The sequence below is a fragment of the Ammospiza nelsoni genome, chromosome 9 (assembly GCF_027579445.1).
Source record: "Ammospiza nelsoni isolate bAmmNel1 chromosome 9, bAmmNel1.pri, whole genome shotgun sequence".
Classification (NCBI taxonomy): Eukaryota; Metazoa; Chordata; class Aves; order Passeriformes; family Passerellidae; genus Ammospiza; species Ammospiza nelsoni.
Window position 1 is genome coordinate 8853111 of NC_080641.1, and position 15560 is coordinate 8868670.

Here is a 15560-nt window from a genome sequence, read left to right on the forward strand (position 1 = left end):
GGGGTAGTCCAGTACACCCACGTGGCAGGGACCAGCCGACACAGCAGGGCAGGGCAGGCATCGGCAAAAATAATTTATTCCACTAAGACAAGCAGAGAACGAACAACAGCGTGGGGAGGGGGCGAGCAAAGATGGGGAAGCCCCGGGCCACATCTCAAAGAGAGGGGACACAAAATGCATCTGAACCCATGACTGCTGCCCCACCCAGCAGTGTCCCCTTTTTGGGGGACTAAACCTGCAGCCTCCAGGCCCCACTAGTGGTTGGACCCCGATGGGCTGCTCTCCAGCACAGGACTGGGCTCCCAGTGTGAAACCAGCCCAGTGCCAGGGAGCGCCTGAGGGCAGCTGGGTGCCAGAACACAAACCACCGTTCATGTCCCAGCTCCCACACGCCCAAAAACATGGCACAATGACTGGGAAGGGGATGCTCTGACACCTCCTTCCTCCCAAAAAGAGCCTTGCACCCCTTACCCCGGGTGAGGCCTTAGCAGGACAGCTCCTGAGGGGGACGTGCCAGAGCCCTGCCCGCTGTGGCACAAATCGCTGTCCCAGGGCTGTCCTGCCTCAGCAGCTCACCCACCCAAGGAAGCCCCCAGCCCCTCTCAGGCCATGGGGAAGCCAGGGCGGCCTTTCCGGGTGCGGGTGCGCAGGCGGAAGAAGGTGTACATGCCCAGCAGGCACATGGAGGAGAGGAAGTACAGGGCCACGCACAGGCTGATGTCCAGGCGGGAGAAGCCCAATCCCAGCACCCGCAGCCAGGGGCTCCTCCGCAGGCCCTTCGCAGCCTCCTCCTCCTCCTCGTGGTCCCGGAGCAGGACGCCGGGGGCGCGGCGGCGCTCCCTGCCCGCGGGCAGGGCCATGGTGTCCCGCTTGCTGATGCGGCGGCGCCGGCCCGCGGCCGCTCGCAGCGCCTGGCTCTTGAAGTGCTGCTCGCTGAAGGAATCCAGGTCCACGATGTCCTCGCTCCCGTCGCGCAGCTTGGGGTTCAGCCGCACGATGCTGGGGCGCCGCGGCTCGGGGGAGCCCGGGTGCCCCGGCACTCTCGGCTCTCCCTCGGCCTCCTTCTCCTCCTCCTCTCCTCTGCCCCTCTCCTCCCGCGAGCCCTCCGTGCCCAGCCTGGCGCCGGTCCCCTCCCTGGCCGCGGGGATGGGGTCGGGCTCGGCGTAGTCCATGTAGATGTTGGTCGGGGAGAAGTGTGCCTTGAGGAAGGTGACCACGGCCGGCTCCTCCCAGGCATGGACCCCCCGCTCCTCCTTGTGGCACTGGGGACACAGGTCCGGCGGAGGCCACTGCAGCTTGGGGAACTTGGGGTCCTCCGTGTCACCTCCTGCAGGGACCGGGGGTTAGAGGGGACATGTGATGCACCCTCCCCCTGTATCAACACCCCGGAGGATCCAGCAGCTGGGGATGGGGACATTCAGAGGAGCCTCCTCAGGAGGAGAGGTCCTCCAAGGGCAAACAGCAGCTTTGGAAAGCTCCCTGTAAGGAGCATGTAAGATCCAACTGAATCTCTGGGGCCATCTGATGCTGCATGACCAGCTGCTGTCCCCTGGGATGGGGGACAATAACAACGGGATGTCCCCACTGATACACCCCACAGCCATTTGCCAGACCCATGCAGGAGGAGGGAAGGGATGTTCCTCCAGCTCAGCCCCCCTGGTGGCAGCCCCCCTTACCTGCCAGGCGAGCGTTGACCTCGTTGTGGTGTGACCAGAGCCAGAGGATGGCCTCCTCCCTGCTGGCCACCCTGTCCATGGACTGGGCTGCCATGGCCTCAAAGTGCTCGGCGCACTCCTGGCAGCCGAAGAAGTGCCGGACGTAGCAGCGCATGGTGCTCAGCACCTCCAGGGGTAACTCTGGGGGAGCAGAGCACAGGGGTGAGCCTGGACCCCTCTGTGCCACCACCACAGTCCCACAGCTAAGGTAGCAACCCCACACCCCAATTCTCTGTCTTGTCCCCCCATGGAAACTGCCCCTGGATGAGATGAAGCAGGTGAAACAAGCCTTTGTCCACAGGCAGCATCCCTGCCCATGCCAGAGCTCAGCTGGACACTCCCTCCCTGAGCCCCTGATCCCCCAGGGACTGCAGTACCTTTGTCAGGGCCGTTCTGGGCAGCCTGCACAGTCAGCAGGTGGAAGATGGTCCAGAGCCCACAGGGGTAGCCACGGAAGTGGCGCTCACTGCCCTGGCAGCCCACCCAGGTCACGTTGGTGGGGAGCACCGAGGGGTGGGAGGCCTGCAGGACAGATGGACACGGTGTGATGGGGCTGGCAGGCAGTGCCAGCTGGGGGGCAAGGGGCAGGGGTGAGGAAAGCAGGGGCTGGGGGTTCCCATGGGCATCTTACATCTCTGTTATTCTTCATGGCCTCCTTCAGAACTGTGCGGGGCAGCTCGGGCTCTGTCCAGTTCCTCAGCCAGGCATCCAGAGTCTGCAGGTAGGTCTGCACGCAGGGGCGCCCTGGGAAGTACTGCAGAGGGGGGACAGGGCTGAGAAAACACAGATTTCATCCTGGGAGCAACAGGGCAGCACCAGCATCCTCTCTGCTGGTCCTGGCAAGGTTTTGGTGCCTATCTCTGAGGGGCTGGGGGCTGCAGCTTGTCCCCCCACCCCCATAGGGGTGGCAAGGCCCCTGTGTGGATGCTCAGGCTCCAAGCCCCAAGTGAGGGAGGCAAAAAGCCACTCTGTCCATAAGTCTGGCCAAGCCGATTAGCAGCTGCGCTGTAAAACCACTCCTGGGAGAGGAGCAGCCTGGCAGCCTGTGCCACCGACAGACAGACAGACTGATTGACCTGTGGGGAGGAGGGGACACCAGCACACAACAGAAGCAAAGGAGAAGTGAAAAGAAGGAGGAGTTTGCTGAGTCTGAGCTGTTCTTCCTCCCAGGCTCATGGGGAATCACATGAAAATACTCAAATTTGCAGGGGAATTATCTGTGACCTGGCAGTTGTGCTGCAAACACAGTGCCCCCTGACTCCTTGCACACAAGGCTTTGCTGTGTGATTCCCTGCCTCAGGAACCATTTCCCCTCCATTAGGACTTTTCCCCATTTCCTTTAATACCTCTTGGGAGTGCAAGGGTTAAGGCTGGGACCTGCTGGCTGAGGTCCCCCAGGCTGAGCCCAGGGCTGCAATCCTGGGGATGCTGCTCCGTCCTGTGGATGAGCAGGGCAATGGCAGTGCTGGCTCAGCGTCCCCAGAGAAGCACCAGCACCCACCACCCACTACCCACTGCTGCAGCTCATCGAGGGGAAGCTTGGCAGGAAGAATTAAAAATGGATCAAATAAAACCATTGCTTCTCCCCAGCACTCTTGTACCCATGGGCAGGGAGCTGGTGTCACGGGCATTTATTTCCCTATTTCTGTAGTTCACATTGAAGGGAGAAAGAGTGAGGGCAAGCAGAGGAACCACATGAAGCTCTGAGGGCTTAAGGCACGTGTCTGGAGCTCTTTCCCGGGGGACAGCAGATGTGGGGTGTCCTGCACATCAGTGAGGGCCATGCAAGGTCCAAACTGAGCGTGAGACCCTGGGTGACAAAGGAGGGAGCAAAGAAGGAGGGCATGGCCCCAGTCTGCCAAGCAGCCTGGGCTGTGACAGGGATTGGGATGGAGACAGGGCTCCTGCAGCCTCAGTGGAGGAACCAGCCAAATGCAGCAGGACTCCTTCACAGCAGGAAATTAAACTGCCCTGCTTGTGGCTGGCTCAAAGCTCTCAGTCACTTCAGCTGTGCCAGGCCCAACATAGAAGAAAAAAGGAGACCTTAAATTAGACTTGTCTGGAGCCTGACTCAGAGTGGGAGTTCCTTTCCTGGACTATTATCAAAGGAGCCTGCAGAGACTGGCTCCTGGAGCTGAGCATCCAGATCAGAGCAGCAAACTCCTGTGCCCATCTCTGACAGCCCAGCAGGTGACAGCCTCTCTTCTGAAAAGACCTCCTGCCTCAACACCTCCTAGAGGTGATGATCCCACTGCCAAAGCTGGAAACACCCACCTTGTTTGAAACACTCTTAGCTCCCTCTGGGACTCTGGGCTGAGTTTGGAGATCCACAAGGATGAGGACTGCCATGGGACACACTGAGCACCAGGACACAGGGCCCACACCAGACTGCCACGCTCCACTACTAGTGAGTGCTGGGGCACGGTGGCCTGCACTGTTTGCACGTCATAGACAGACAAATGGAGGCACAGGCAGTTCCCCCCCAACACCCAGAGCTCCTCACCTTCACCAGCGTGGCCACGTAGCACTTGAAGGCAGCCAGCTGTGCTCCCGACAGCGAGGAGGGCCGGGCGGCCTCCACCCGCAGCGAGTAGTGCAGCGCCGACTCCAGGTCGGCCATGTACAGCTTGGAGCTGGGGAGGGCAGCACAACACGAGGCTCCATCAGCCACGGAGCTAATCCTCACAAACCCCAGGGCTTTTCCCAGTGCCAGCCCCTCGCCCGCCCGGCCCGGGTTGCCCAGCAGGGGGAGGCAGGCTCTGACCGGTCGGCTCGCAGGGGATGTGACACACGGTCGCTGTCGTTGAGGCTGCTGGCCGTGGCGTTCAGCTTGTAGGAGCCGCGGGTGATGCCCGTGAGCGTGCGCAGGTAGTAGGTGTAGAAGGAGCGCGCTTCGATGTGCCTGCCAGGAGGGAGAAGCACTAAGTCCCTCGTCCCTCCCAAACCTGACCCCAAGGAGATGAAGGCTTGGCCAAGTGGGTAGTTCAGGCCTGGGGAGGGAGCATGGGGTGCTCCATACTCTCCATCTGCCCCAGCAGTGGACAGACTTACATCCTAGAGCAGAGCTGAGCCCCAGGTAGCCTTTTCATGCCACCTCCAGGCAGATGTGGGAAGGGAATGGCTCAGTCACAAGGATTTTCCCGTGTTCCAGCTCCAGCCGGGGCTGGCAGTGCAGTTCAGTGCCCACCAGCAACCTCCCACCAGCCAGTCCCGTTCCTAATGCACCTTCCCACAAGTACAGAGGTGCACAGAGAGATGGGGCACAAGGCTGGCACCCCAGCAGCACCCCCAGAGCCACCCCGCCGTGCCCCACACTCACACAGGCAGGCGGGAGAAGGAGCCATTGCGCAGGAGCAGGTATCCAGAGGGGAAGGAGGTGACACCAAACTTCTGCACGAGCTCCTCCTCGCTGCTTAGCACCCTCCTCACTGCAATGTTCTCGTACTGCAGCATGTCCAGGGCCACCTGCAAGCCCCAGGGTCAGACGAGGGGGGCAGAGGGAATCCCCAGCCCCACCAGGGAGGCAGCAGAGCTGTCCAGTGCCCTGTGTAACATCTGGCACTGGCTAAGCTGTGTGCAAGCTGGGCAGGGAGGCTTCCTGGAGAGAGCTGCCCTGCCACAGGCACCCAGGAGTTATCAGGCAGCAGGCACACAGGCTCCAAGAGAAGTGGGGGATAAATGGAGCTGTACCCACCTCTCTGCCCACAAAGGAGTTGCTCTTCTCAAAGATGAGTGCCAGGTACTGGTCCTTGTTCCTCTGGAAGAAGGTGCGAACCTCCTCGGCGCTGCAGGAGACAGGAGGACGGCAGCAGGTGCCCCAGCATCAGCAGGATGCTCTGCCCTCCCCCTCACAAGGAGCTCCAGCCTTGCTCACTGGGACTTGGCAGGGAATGCTGCTGCAGGATCAGCCCCACTGAGCAGGCAACTCCTCCTGCTGAAGTTTCCAGCCTAGTTTTCTGCTCTGGTTCACAGGCTTTGAGAAAACCCGCTGAGCTTGGCCAAGGAGGTAGAAAACAAAGTACAGGCAGGGCAGGGCAGGAGGGAGCTGCAGGCTCACCCAGGGAAAAAAAATCAGCAATGAACTTGAACCAGGGCTGGTTTGTTTTTTCTAAGACACAGAGGCACCAGAGTACCTGAGGAAGGTGCCTGGCTCGACCATTGCTCTAGGAAATCCAAAGGCTCCCTCTCAGGACAATGCACCAACTGCTTGCATCCAGCAAGGACAACTCAGATACCAACAAAATTGTACAGAATCAAGAAAACCCTTTTTCAGGACAGGAAAGAGCTTCTAACACAGCCTCACTCAGCATGGTATGACACTGCCATGTCCCAAAGACCTTGGGGCCCAGGAATTGCTTGCTCTAAGTCTGATGAGCAGGTTCATTAGGAGATGCAACAACATGGACCATCTTGTCTGGGCCATGGACACAGCTCAACACTGGCCAGGGCATCTCCCTGGGATCTGGGTGATGCAGTAGCTGCTCCTTGCTCATCCTGGGTTCAGGATTTCCCCAGAAACCTGCTCCCCATGGGACAGAGGCCACCCTGGCCCCCTGCTGCCCCTACCTTGCTGGCTCCAGCGGAGGACAGGCGGGTGGCCAGGCATCCTGGCTCTGCTCAAGGTTGGTGATGATGGCATGGCGCAGGTCCTCGACAGTGGCACTGGGATCTGCAGGGGGACAGGACACCAAGGGGTCAGCCCTGGGGAAGCCAATCCCAGGGGTTGAGCCCAGGGAAGCTGCCTGGAGCTGCCCCCCAGAGCTCCCTGATATGGCAGTGTATGGGAGGTGTGGGCAGCAGGGCCATTCACACCAGGGTAGAAAATCCCGTGGCTCTGAATACTCACTAGTAATCCTTATCCCATCCTCTGGCTTCTTGCTAAAAGCTCTGAAGAACTGAAAAGGGAAAAAAACACAAGGGGAAACTGGAGTGAGTGTTTGGAGTGGGACAGGAGGCAGTGCAACCCAGCAGGATGAGGCTCCCAGCTCTGCCCCAGTTTCCCCACAGCATGCTAACTGACATGAGCCAGCACAGAGGAAGCTCCCAGCCATGTCCCCATCTTTTGGACATCCCCCAGACGGGAGGGATGCAGGCATGGGCTGGGAGCCATGTCCAGCCAAGGGCTGAGCACTGGCAGGCAGTGGAGCAGGTGTCTGCAGGGATCCCAGGGAGGCAGCTGGAACTTTGCCAGTCCTGCAAACCAGTCTCCCTGCTCCACAGCTCTGATAAGGCAGGAAAAAGAGAGTTTTTCCACTCCTGGCCTCCCACAGTGGCTCAGCACCCAGGGCAGAGCCAGAGCAGCAACACCAGGTTGCATCAGCCAGGTGTTTGCTTTGCAGGCTGGGCTGGGAGCTGGGACTGTTTGCAAAAGGTGCTCGGCAGGGACACAGGATGTGAAGCAAGTGACATCTTGGCACAGCCACATCAGCACAATGTCCCTGCCCCAGGAGATGTTTCCATCGGTGTCCCAGGGCAGGGGGCACTCAGTGAGACCCCAGGGCAGGGCTGGGGCCAAGCCAACCTGCCTGAAAAACCCTAGATCTGACCCCACCTGGAGCTGAGCCTGTAAGCTGGGACTGAAGGCATGTCTGATAAAACCCTCATCCCTGCCCATTCCATCTCAAGGCAATCCTGGTTTAAATGCTGGTTGTGGCACCTGGAGTGCTTTGGCTTCGTTGCTTGTGTTGGAGCAAGGCTCCATTTGCAGCGGGAAGCTCTGCAGAAGCTGTGTTGACACAGCTGAAGGGCTGGGCACAGGCCCAGGAGGAGGGGTGGCTCCTTGCCAGCCTGCACAGGAGGCTCCCAGGAGTTCCAACCTCCCGCAGCATCCCTGTGCCCTCCTCCAAAACCTGTGCCTGCAACCTCGCTCTGCCCTCAAGCTGCCTTTCTTAAGTGTTTCCAACTCAGGATTCAGAGTCTCCCTCATCCTAGCAGAGATCCAGCCCCTGTATTTCACCACAAAACACCATTTTGGCTTTTCCCCCTCCTTGTTGCTCCATCGCTCAGCAGTTGCACCGGCTGCAGCCAGGACACAGCATTGTTTTGGGGAAGGGTGAAACAGCTTCAGCCTGCAAAGCCCCAAGGGGTGCATTTTGGTGCAATACCCCTGTCAAGCTGATTAAGCAAGACAGGGACAAGCCAGAAGGCAAAGCACAGTGAAGCTCAGCCAGTACCCAGCACACACTGCCTCACCTTCATGGTGGGGAAGCCGGTGATCCCAAAATCGGAGCACACTTGCTGGTTGTCCTCGTCGGCGCAGTCGATGGCTGCCAGGATCACTGCAGGCCTCCATTCTGCGGGGACAGAGGATGAGGTCAGCACAGCTCAGCACCCCCATGGCCCCAAAACCACTGTTCTCCTCATGAGTGCTTGTGCAGACCGGAGGGATCTCCAGGGGCAGAGATCCTCCTGTCCAAGAACCACTGCTTGCCCCTCGCAAGGGGATCTCCACCAGCAGAGATCCTCCTGTCCCAAAAGCACTGCTTGCCCCTCACAGGACAGTGACTGATGGTTTCCAAGCCCAAACGCCAGGGCTGTGCTCTGTGCTGGTGTGTGGTGCCCTACTTTCCAGGCAGCAGGAACACAGGGAAAGCCGTGTGAGGCGGGAGCCGGCTTTGCACGCCCTGCTCTGCCAGTGCCGGAGCACAGGCAGCTCTACCCAACACTGCCTGCCCGGCTGGTTCTGCCTGTCCAGCCTCTGCCCCAGCTCCCGGGAAGAGGACACCAGGAGAAGGGGAGGGATGGCTAGCCACAGCTCAGGGAGAGCAAGGAACACAGGCTCCAGTTTGTCTCACCCCAGACCAAGGGCATAGCTGATAACCAAGAGGGAACAACACAAAACCAGCAGCCAGGCCAGGGCACTGCAGCAGAGCCTGCCCAGGTTCTCTGCATCCACTCCCTATTTGTGACTCCCCAGTGAAGAACAGCAGGCCCCTGGGGTAAAACACATGAACAAAAAGGGGCATGGAGGTATTTTAAGCAGCAGCCTCTGAAAACCAGCAGGAAAATGGAGAATAAAGCTCTGAAATGGCTTATTTATAGTATAGGACACCTTGCCTGTCCTGAGAGTGGGACATGGAGGGACATGGTGCTGGCACACAGATGGAGCCCATGCTGCCCTAGGCCAGGAGCATGCTGGAGGCAGGGAAACACTGTCCCGTGTCACAGCTGACGGGACAGGTGAGCTGCTTCCCACTGCCCTGGCACTCGTGGCATAGGAGAGCCGGTGACAGGGAGCCAGGCATGTTCCCATACTCATCTGCACGTGGTGTCCACAGGCCACCCCAGCATCCTCCCCGTCCAGCCCACTCCTACGAACATCCACCAGTGGGAACGGCAGCGAGGCTGCTGAGCAGCACGGGGGTGGCTTCCCCGCCCCGCCTCCATGGGCACACCATCCGCGCTCGGCCTCAGGAGCAGGGAGCCCTGGGGGAGCCCTCTTTTGGAGAGGGGCCAGGAGAGCCGGCATTGCCCCGCGGGGCCCGGGCACGCACCCCATTCCTCACATCCTGCCCGCTGGGGAGCTCTGACGGCATGCCCAGGGAGGGACGGCATCCCCTCGGAGGGACGGGATGCCCGGCCGGCCGCCTGACTCATGCGGCAGCCAGCGCGCTGTATCAATTAGTGCAATAACAGGGAGAGCCCCGGGATGCCGGGGGAGGCAGGATGAGTCCCGGCAGGACGAGGGGCCCAGCAGCGGGGTGTGCGGGTCCCCAGGCACGGCTGGCACCGGCCATGCCGGGCATCAAGGTCAAAGCCGGGAACAAACCAGCTGGGATCAGCGCCCAGCAACCTGCCGGCCCTATCTCTGCTGGCACTGGAAAGTCTGGGGGGCAGCGGGATCCCCCAGAGCCCAATCCTGAGCTTTTCCGTACCAAAGGGGGTGCAGGGATGCTGCTGAGCCAGGCCTGGGTATGGTGCGGGGGAAACCTGGACACCGGGAGCGCTCAGGGCCTTCCCACCAGGCTGACGTTCCAGGGAGGCTGGAGCTGGGCCGCGGGGGGATCTCGGGGGGCAGAGCGGACTGAGGGACGGCGCTGGGAAGGACACGGGATGTAGGGATGCTCACGGGAACGAGGATGCAGAGCCCGGGATGCAGGGAGGATTTAAGGGCGCGGGCAGAGAGGAGGAGGAGGACGACGGGCAAGGACGCAGGAGGGACTGCAGGATGCTCCCGGTCTTGGGGGAAGCGGGACCCCTGCGCAGGGACACAGGGAGGACGATTTAGGGGTGCTGAGATGAACAGAGCTGCAGGGGAATTTGACAGTGCCGGGGCAGAGACAGCGGGTGCTGAGGGAAGAGGACAGAGACAGGGATAAGGGGTGGGGGGGAAACAACGTCAAGGGCACAGGGGGATCGCGGAGCCGATGGGGAGGGCAGGCGGGGATGAGGGGAAGGGGGGCCAGCGCGGCCGGGGACTCACCGCGGATGTCGTGGGCCAGGGCCCGCCATGTGGGCGCGAAGTGGATGCAGTGCCCGCACCAGGAGGCGAAGAACTCGACGGCCCAAGCGCTGCTGGAGCCCAGCAGCCGCCCCTCCGCCTCCGGCCCCAGCAGATCCAGGGGGTCAGAGGCCGAGTAGAGGCGGCCGGGCCGCGCCCCGGGCACCCGGAGCAGCAGGAAAAGCAGCAGGAGCGGCGGGAGAGCCGCCGGCCCCCCGCGGCCCCCGGCCCGCGCCCGCCGCCGCCACATCGCCCGCCAGGCCGGCCGGCACCGCCCGGAGCCGCCTTTAGCGCCCGGAGCCGCCCGTAGCACCGCCCCCAGGGCGGGGCCGGCACCGGGGCCGCGGCCGGGGCGGGGCCGGCGCGGGGAAGCCCCACAGCGGCCGCGGGCTCGAACGCGCGCCCGCAGCCCCGGCACCGGCCCGCGTAGGCCTGCAGCCCCTCACAGCATGGGGAGGAGCACAGCACTTCCCCCCTCGCCCTTTGCTGCGGTGTTATCCTTCCGTGAGGGGACAAATGGCATGAAATGATACAATTCTGATAAAGCAAGGACTGCCCAGCGAGGTGGTGCAGTCATGGTTACTGGAGGTGTTTAAGGAAAGAGTGGACGTGGCTCTGAGTGACACGGTCTGGTTGGCAGGGTGGTGTTGGGCCCAGCCAACCTAAATGAATCTGTGATGGTGCAATGGTGAAGGCAGCTGATTCAGCCCCAAAATGCATTTTGTCACCAACATGAGCACCCCGAGGGCAGCGCCCTGGTCAGATACCCTGACATCAGCCAGCGTCACTGGGCACCACCTGGACACCCTGTGGAATGGGCAGCCTGCAGACATCCCTGCCCTGCCCCAAACCTACCAGCAATACTAAGCAAGGATATCCTCTGACACCCACAAAATCCGGCTCTACATCTCAAAAAAGCAGCCTTCTACCCCCAGTGGCCCCTTCAATGGAATGTCTTCAAACTGAGAGTTAGATTAGATATTAGGGGAAAAAACCAAACTTCCCTGTGAGGGCGGTGAGGCCCTGGCACAGGTTGCCCAGAGGATGCCCCATCCCTGGAAATGTTCCGGGCCAGGCTGGATGGAACTTGGAGCAACCTGTGGCAGTGGAAGGGTCGGCAGGATGACAGCTAGATGTTCTTTAAGATCCTTTCCAGCCCAGGCCGTTCCAGGATTCCATGATTCCATCCTCCCGGCCAGGCCAAGCCGTGCCCTTGCTCACGCACACACACACACACGTCACCGGCTCCCAGCCCCAGACGGAAGGTGCCCGTTGCTCAGTGCTCCGGGGCAGAGCCAGGCACTGCCAGGGTGGACACAGCCCCAAAATCCAGCGCTCTGCTCCCTCCCCAGCCCCTGAGGCCAGGGAACCTCCGGGAATTGGGGTGCCCATGGCTGCTGAGGGCTTGTTGCTGGCTCTGTCCCCAGGAAGGCCATTATCCATGCTGGGCCCCACCTAGGCATTTCAGGCAGACTTGCCATGCTAGAAAAACAAGCCTGCCAGAGCCCGGGCTCGCCGAGGCAGTGGAGGGCAGGGGCTCCACACCGGGAACATCTCCAGGAAACGACAGGGCTTCCTGACACAGGCTGGCCTGGGGGGACAGAGCATGGTAGACACAACCCAGGGGATTGCTCCCACCCATCTTCTGTGGGTCCAGGCTGATGGGAATGGGGCTGAAGATGTCTTGCTCCAGCCCTGCCAGCTGTAATTAAGTCCTTAAGGGATTATCACGCCTCACTGTCTAACCAGGAGGCAGAGAGACATAGCCCAGCCTGTGCAGGGCTGCTCTCAAAGGTGGTACCTCACTACTGACAGAGAGAGGCTTTGCCAGGACTTGTCCTCATCCAGCTGGTGATTAAAATGCAAAAATCCCCATGTTCAGGGAGATCGATACCGTTATCTTCCCCCTAGGTCAAAGCCTTATTTTAAGGGCTCATCAGCTTGATTAGGTTATCAAGGCAAAGGAGAGGTGCTCAGTGCTAGCATAATTGCCAGCATCCTCCCCATCCAGCTCACCCCTTCCTTCCAGGCAGCCCAAATTCCTTGAATCCTTTTTTTAGATGCAAAAGCAAGGTGAAGGGGCAAGAGCCCACAGCCCAGCCTGGGGCTCCAGCTCTTTTGGAGGTGAGCCATGCCATTGCTCATCCTCTGAGCCCTGGGGTGGGGATGGTCCTGCTTCCTGCTGCCCTGGGAACAGCTGGGCTGCTACCCACGACCCCGCTGCCCAGCTGGCACGTCCCATCCCCAAGGCTCCTCAGGTAATAGCCTCCTTCAGCATCAGGGTGTGGAGTTTTCCAGGCACAGACTTGCCCAAAAATCCTTTTTTCCCTTTGAATGCTGCTGCAAAGCAAGAAATGAGGCTTTTTTTGCACCTCACACTGGGAAGAGACATATTTTCATTGCAGAACCCCCTGACACAGGGCATGGCCTGTGAAGCCAAAGATGAAGCAGAGGCTTTGAAACAACTCTTTTTTAAAGTTGGATTTGAAAGCAACTAAGATGAAATAATAGCAGCCAAGAACCAGCAGAAGTCTGGGGAGGTTTTAGAAACACCCTCCCAGTGCTCTCTGCCTTTTTGTCCTCTCTGGCTGCCAATGGAACCTGCAGGTAGCAAAACCAGGACACAGGTGCTGGGTGATATTGGATGCTCACCTGGGTGGTGGTTGGGTGATGCTGGAGCCCCAGCCAGCCCTAAAAGGTCAGCTTTAGGCTCCCACTGCACATTTAGGAACCTGCTTGGTTTTCACAGCAGAAGCCTTCAGTGCCTACCTGAGCATCCTTAACTTTGGGGAGAGTTGTGCTTCACTCCGCAGCAAGGCCATGGGATGGCCACAGAGATTCTTGTGCACAATCTCCGTGCAGCAGTTGAGCAGTGGCTTTAGTTCATTAAGCTCTGAAATCTCCTTTCCCAGACTAACACCCAGCAGGAATCTCCTTGAAGTCAGTGAGGCGTGGGCAACATCAACAGGCTGAGAACCTCAAAAGGCGGCCACAATCTCACCAAAATAATTTAAGCCCTGCAGAACTTGTTTTGTGCACCTAAAATGGATCATTTTCAGACACAAAGCTACTCAGATCACCTCTGTGATGGGTTAGAGAGGAGACAAGGAAAGAGTGGTTGGATTTTATGTGCTCAGCCCTTGATGTGATGGTAAAACTGCATTTCAGAAAATGGAGAAAGGCTTTGATTGTCTATTTTTATAAGCATGAATCTGTCTATAAAATGTTCTGAATGGCCAGGCGAGCAGACCCAGGACCTCCTCATTCCCCTTTACTTGTGAAGGTTCAGGGCCACAGGTTGATCCTGAAATGGACTTTCTTCCTTGAAAATTAGAGAACACGTTCCTACCTAATTGTGTGATTCCAGGAACTGACTCCAAGGAAAACACGCAACCAATGCAAGACTCATGATACAATCACGGCAACCCCGTCACTGGCATTTTGGAGCCTGCTCTGAGAGCTTTGCATCCAACACCCTGCAAGCACCTTGGAAAGACCAGCTGCAGAGGAAGCTCAGCAGTTTTCCTTTCTCCAGACTTCACAGGATGATGAACTCAAGGAAGTCCTCTTTGATCTGCAGCACAGCACTGCTTAAATCGTGGTCCTTCTGTGGATAAAAAGCTTCACTTCTCTCAGAGAGCGATGGAAAATTGTGTCACCTGCCACCTCCCTGACATTCCAATCCAGGTGGCACTTTTTCCTTGGTGGTGGCACAAGTCACACCTGAGCTGAGACATGGCTTCAGACAAGACCTTTGGCAGCACCTGTGCCACAAACCTGCCAGCTTTGCTGATACACCCAGAGGGGATGTGAATCTCAACTGCTTCCCGCACTCTGCGTTGGCTGTGACACCTGTGAAGACCAGGATGGCCCCTCAAAGCCCCTCTGGCAGCTGGGAATTGCTGACTTTACGAGCCAGGCTTGGTCGGAAATCGTTGATTTCTACCTTTCAAGCCCAAGCAGCCTGTAATAACAAGAGGCACAAAAGCAAATCTGGGGTGCATCCTCAGGATGTGATGAATGTGTTCACGTAGTTTGCATCTGCAGAGAGAACACAGCAGTACCAGCCTCCTGCTATTCACCCTCTGCTGATTCATCCCTGCTCCAAAGAACAGCAGCCACGCTGGCCTTGCTCTTTTCAGAGAGACCAGGAGGAACTGGCACTGTCATTGGTATGTCTGGGTAGGAAACATTTTACCTGCAAATTTCACATCTGCTAGCAGTCATAAATGATTACCATGACCTAGGCTGCACAGAGCACATGCTTTCCAGTCCAGCTCATGTTCCCAGCTTTAAGGAGCAGATTGGAGGAGGCCACACCGCCCTGATTTGCCACATCATTATTTGGCAGGTGGTGTAATTGCAGTGCATGAAACTGAGAATACCACAGGGATGACAACGGAGCACTCCTCTCTCGCTCTGACAGTAGTCCTGCAACGTAAGCAAGGTCTCACCTTCCAAGGACTGCTGTGCCCAATCACAGTTCCTGAGCAGTGCTGGCTCCATCTGCCCTTGGAGCAGTGCAGCAGACACAGACACTGGACCAGGCTCCTCACTGAGCTCCTCAAGCCAAGCCATGTGAGCAGTGGGATCCCCTGCAGCGTCCTTTATTTTGCTGGAATAAAATCAAATTGTAGCTGTGACACCCCCACCAGAAGTGGTGTTACTTCCACCTCCAGCAAATTCTCAGACAAAATCTGAGTTAGAGTCAGTCTGGACTTCATGCAAGAGGAAGCCACTGGAAACCCACATCAGGGAGGAAACACAGCCCAAGGGACACAGCAGGTCTTGTACAGGTGGAGCAAAGGGCTGGAAAACTGGGGCCAAGAGAAACATTCAGAGCAGGAACTAACCACCTGCTCCAGGCCATCAGCACTCTTGGCAGGCAAAGAAGGTATCTGTACTCCTCTATGCCCCTGAACCTGCCCAACCATCACCCTCCTGAACAGAGCTACTCTATTCTCCTCCTTTTCCCCCAATTTCTGCAGGACATTATTCAGGAGGAGGCAGGAGGGTACAGAGCTGAGGCTAGGGGTTTTGTTTGCTCCAGTTGCCAGGTCTCACAGGGTGCCTTTCCCTCCCCCACAGGACCGGCATCCCGGAGGGCCCTACACTTTCAAACTCCATTACATCTCATCTGCATTCCTGCCAGGCAATGGCCCGTGCTCCGGGCTGGGTGCCAGCAGCTGGGCAGCCCCCCTCCTCTCCTTCCTGCACTCTGAAGAGCTGCTGGTGTTCAGCAGCTCCCCACCAACTCCTTTTCTTCTCAGGGCTGTGTTAATGAGAGCCTGGACATTGCAGAAGCCCTTGTGCTAGGCAGGGCACAGCACATCTGGAGCAGAGTCAACATTTTAAGTGCGCCAGTGCTCTGCCAGGCATTTTGGCACGTGGGATGGCTGCAGCTG

At 58.8% G+C, this 15560-nt stretch overlaps 1 protein-coding gene across 2 annotated transcripts; it reads right to left on the reverse strand.

Moving 5' to 3' along the window:
- Nucleotides 1-56: 56 nt before the first annotated feature.
- On the reverse strand, nucleotides 57-10405 carry QSOX1 (quiescin sulfhydryl oxidase 1). 2 transcript variants are annotated; one of them, XM_059478181.1, is made up of 12 exons: nucleotides 10138-10405; nucleotides 7908-8008; nucleotides 6562-6610; nucleotides 6282-6384; nucleotides 5410-5500; nucleotides 5035-5180; nucleotides 4480-4617; nucleotides 4219-4348; nucleotides 2347-2469; nucleotides 2093-2237; nucleotides 1677-1856; nucleotides 57-1327 (listed from the first exon to the last, which is right to left on the reverse strand). In XM_059478181.1, exons 1-12 carry the CDS (start codon nucleotides 10403-10405, stop codon nucleotides 603-605), a joined length of 2199 nt encoding a protein of 732 aa, XP_059334164.1. In that variant the 3' UTR covers nucleotides 57-602. The 2 variants fall into 2 exon arrangements, with proteins under 2 accessions (XP_059334164.1, XP_059334165.1); XM_059478182.1 differs by lacking the exon at nucleotides 10138-10405 and adding an exon at nucleotides 8210-8268.
- Nucleotides 10406-15560: the final 5155 nt, after the last annotated feature.

Coding starts and splice junctions, on each gene's coding strand:
- QSOX1 (XM_059478181.1), bottom strand. CDS start 10,405: ATGTGGCGGCGGCGGGCGCGGGCCGGGGGCCGCGGGGGGCCGGCGGCT. Junction 8,009..10,137: donor CCTGGCCCACGACATCCGCG/GTGAGTCCCCGG, acceptor CTGTCCCCGCAG/AATGGAGGCCTGCAGTGATC. Junction 2,470..4,218: donor ACGTGGCCACGCTGGTGAAG/GTGAGGAGCTCT, acceptor CCCCCTCTGCAG/TACTTCCCAGGGCGCCCCTG.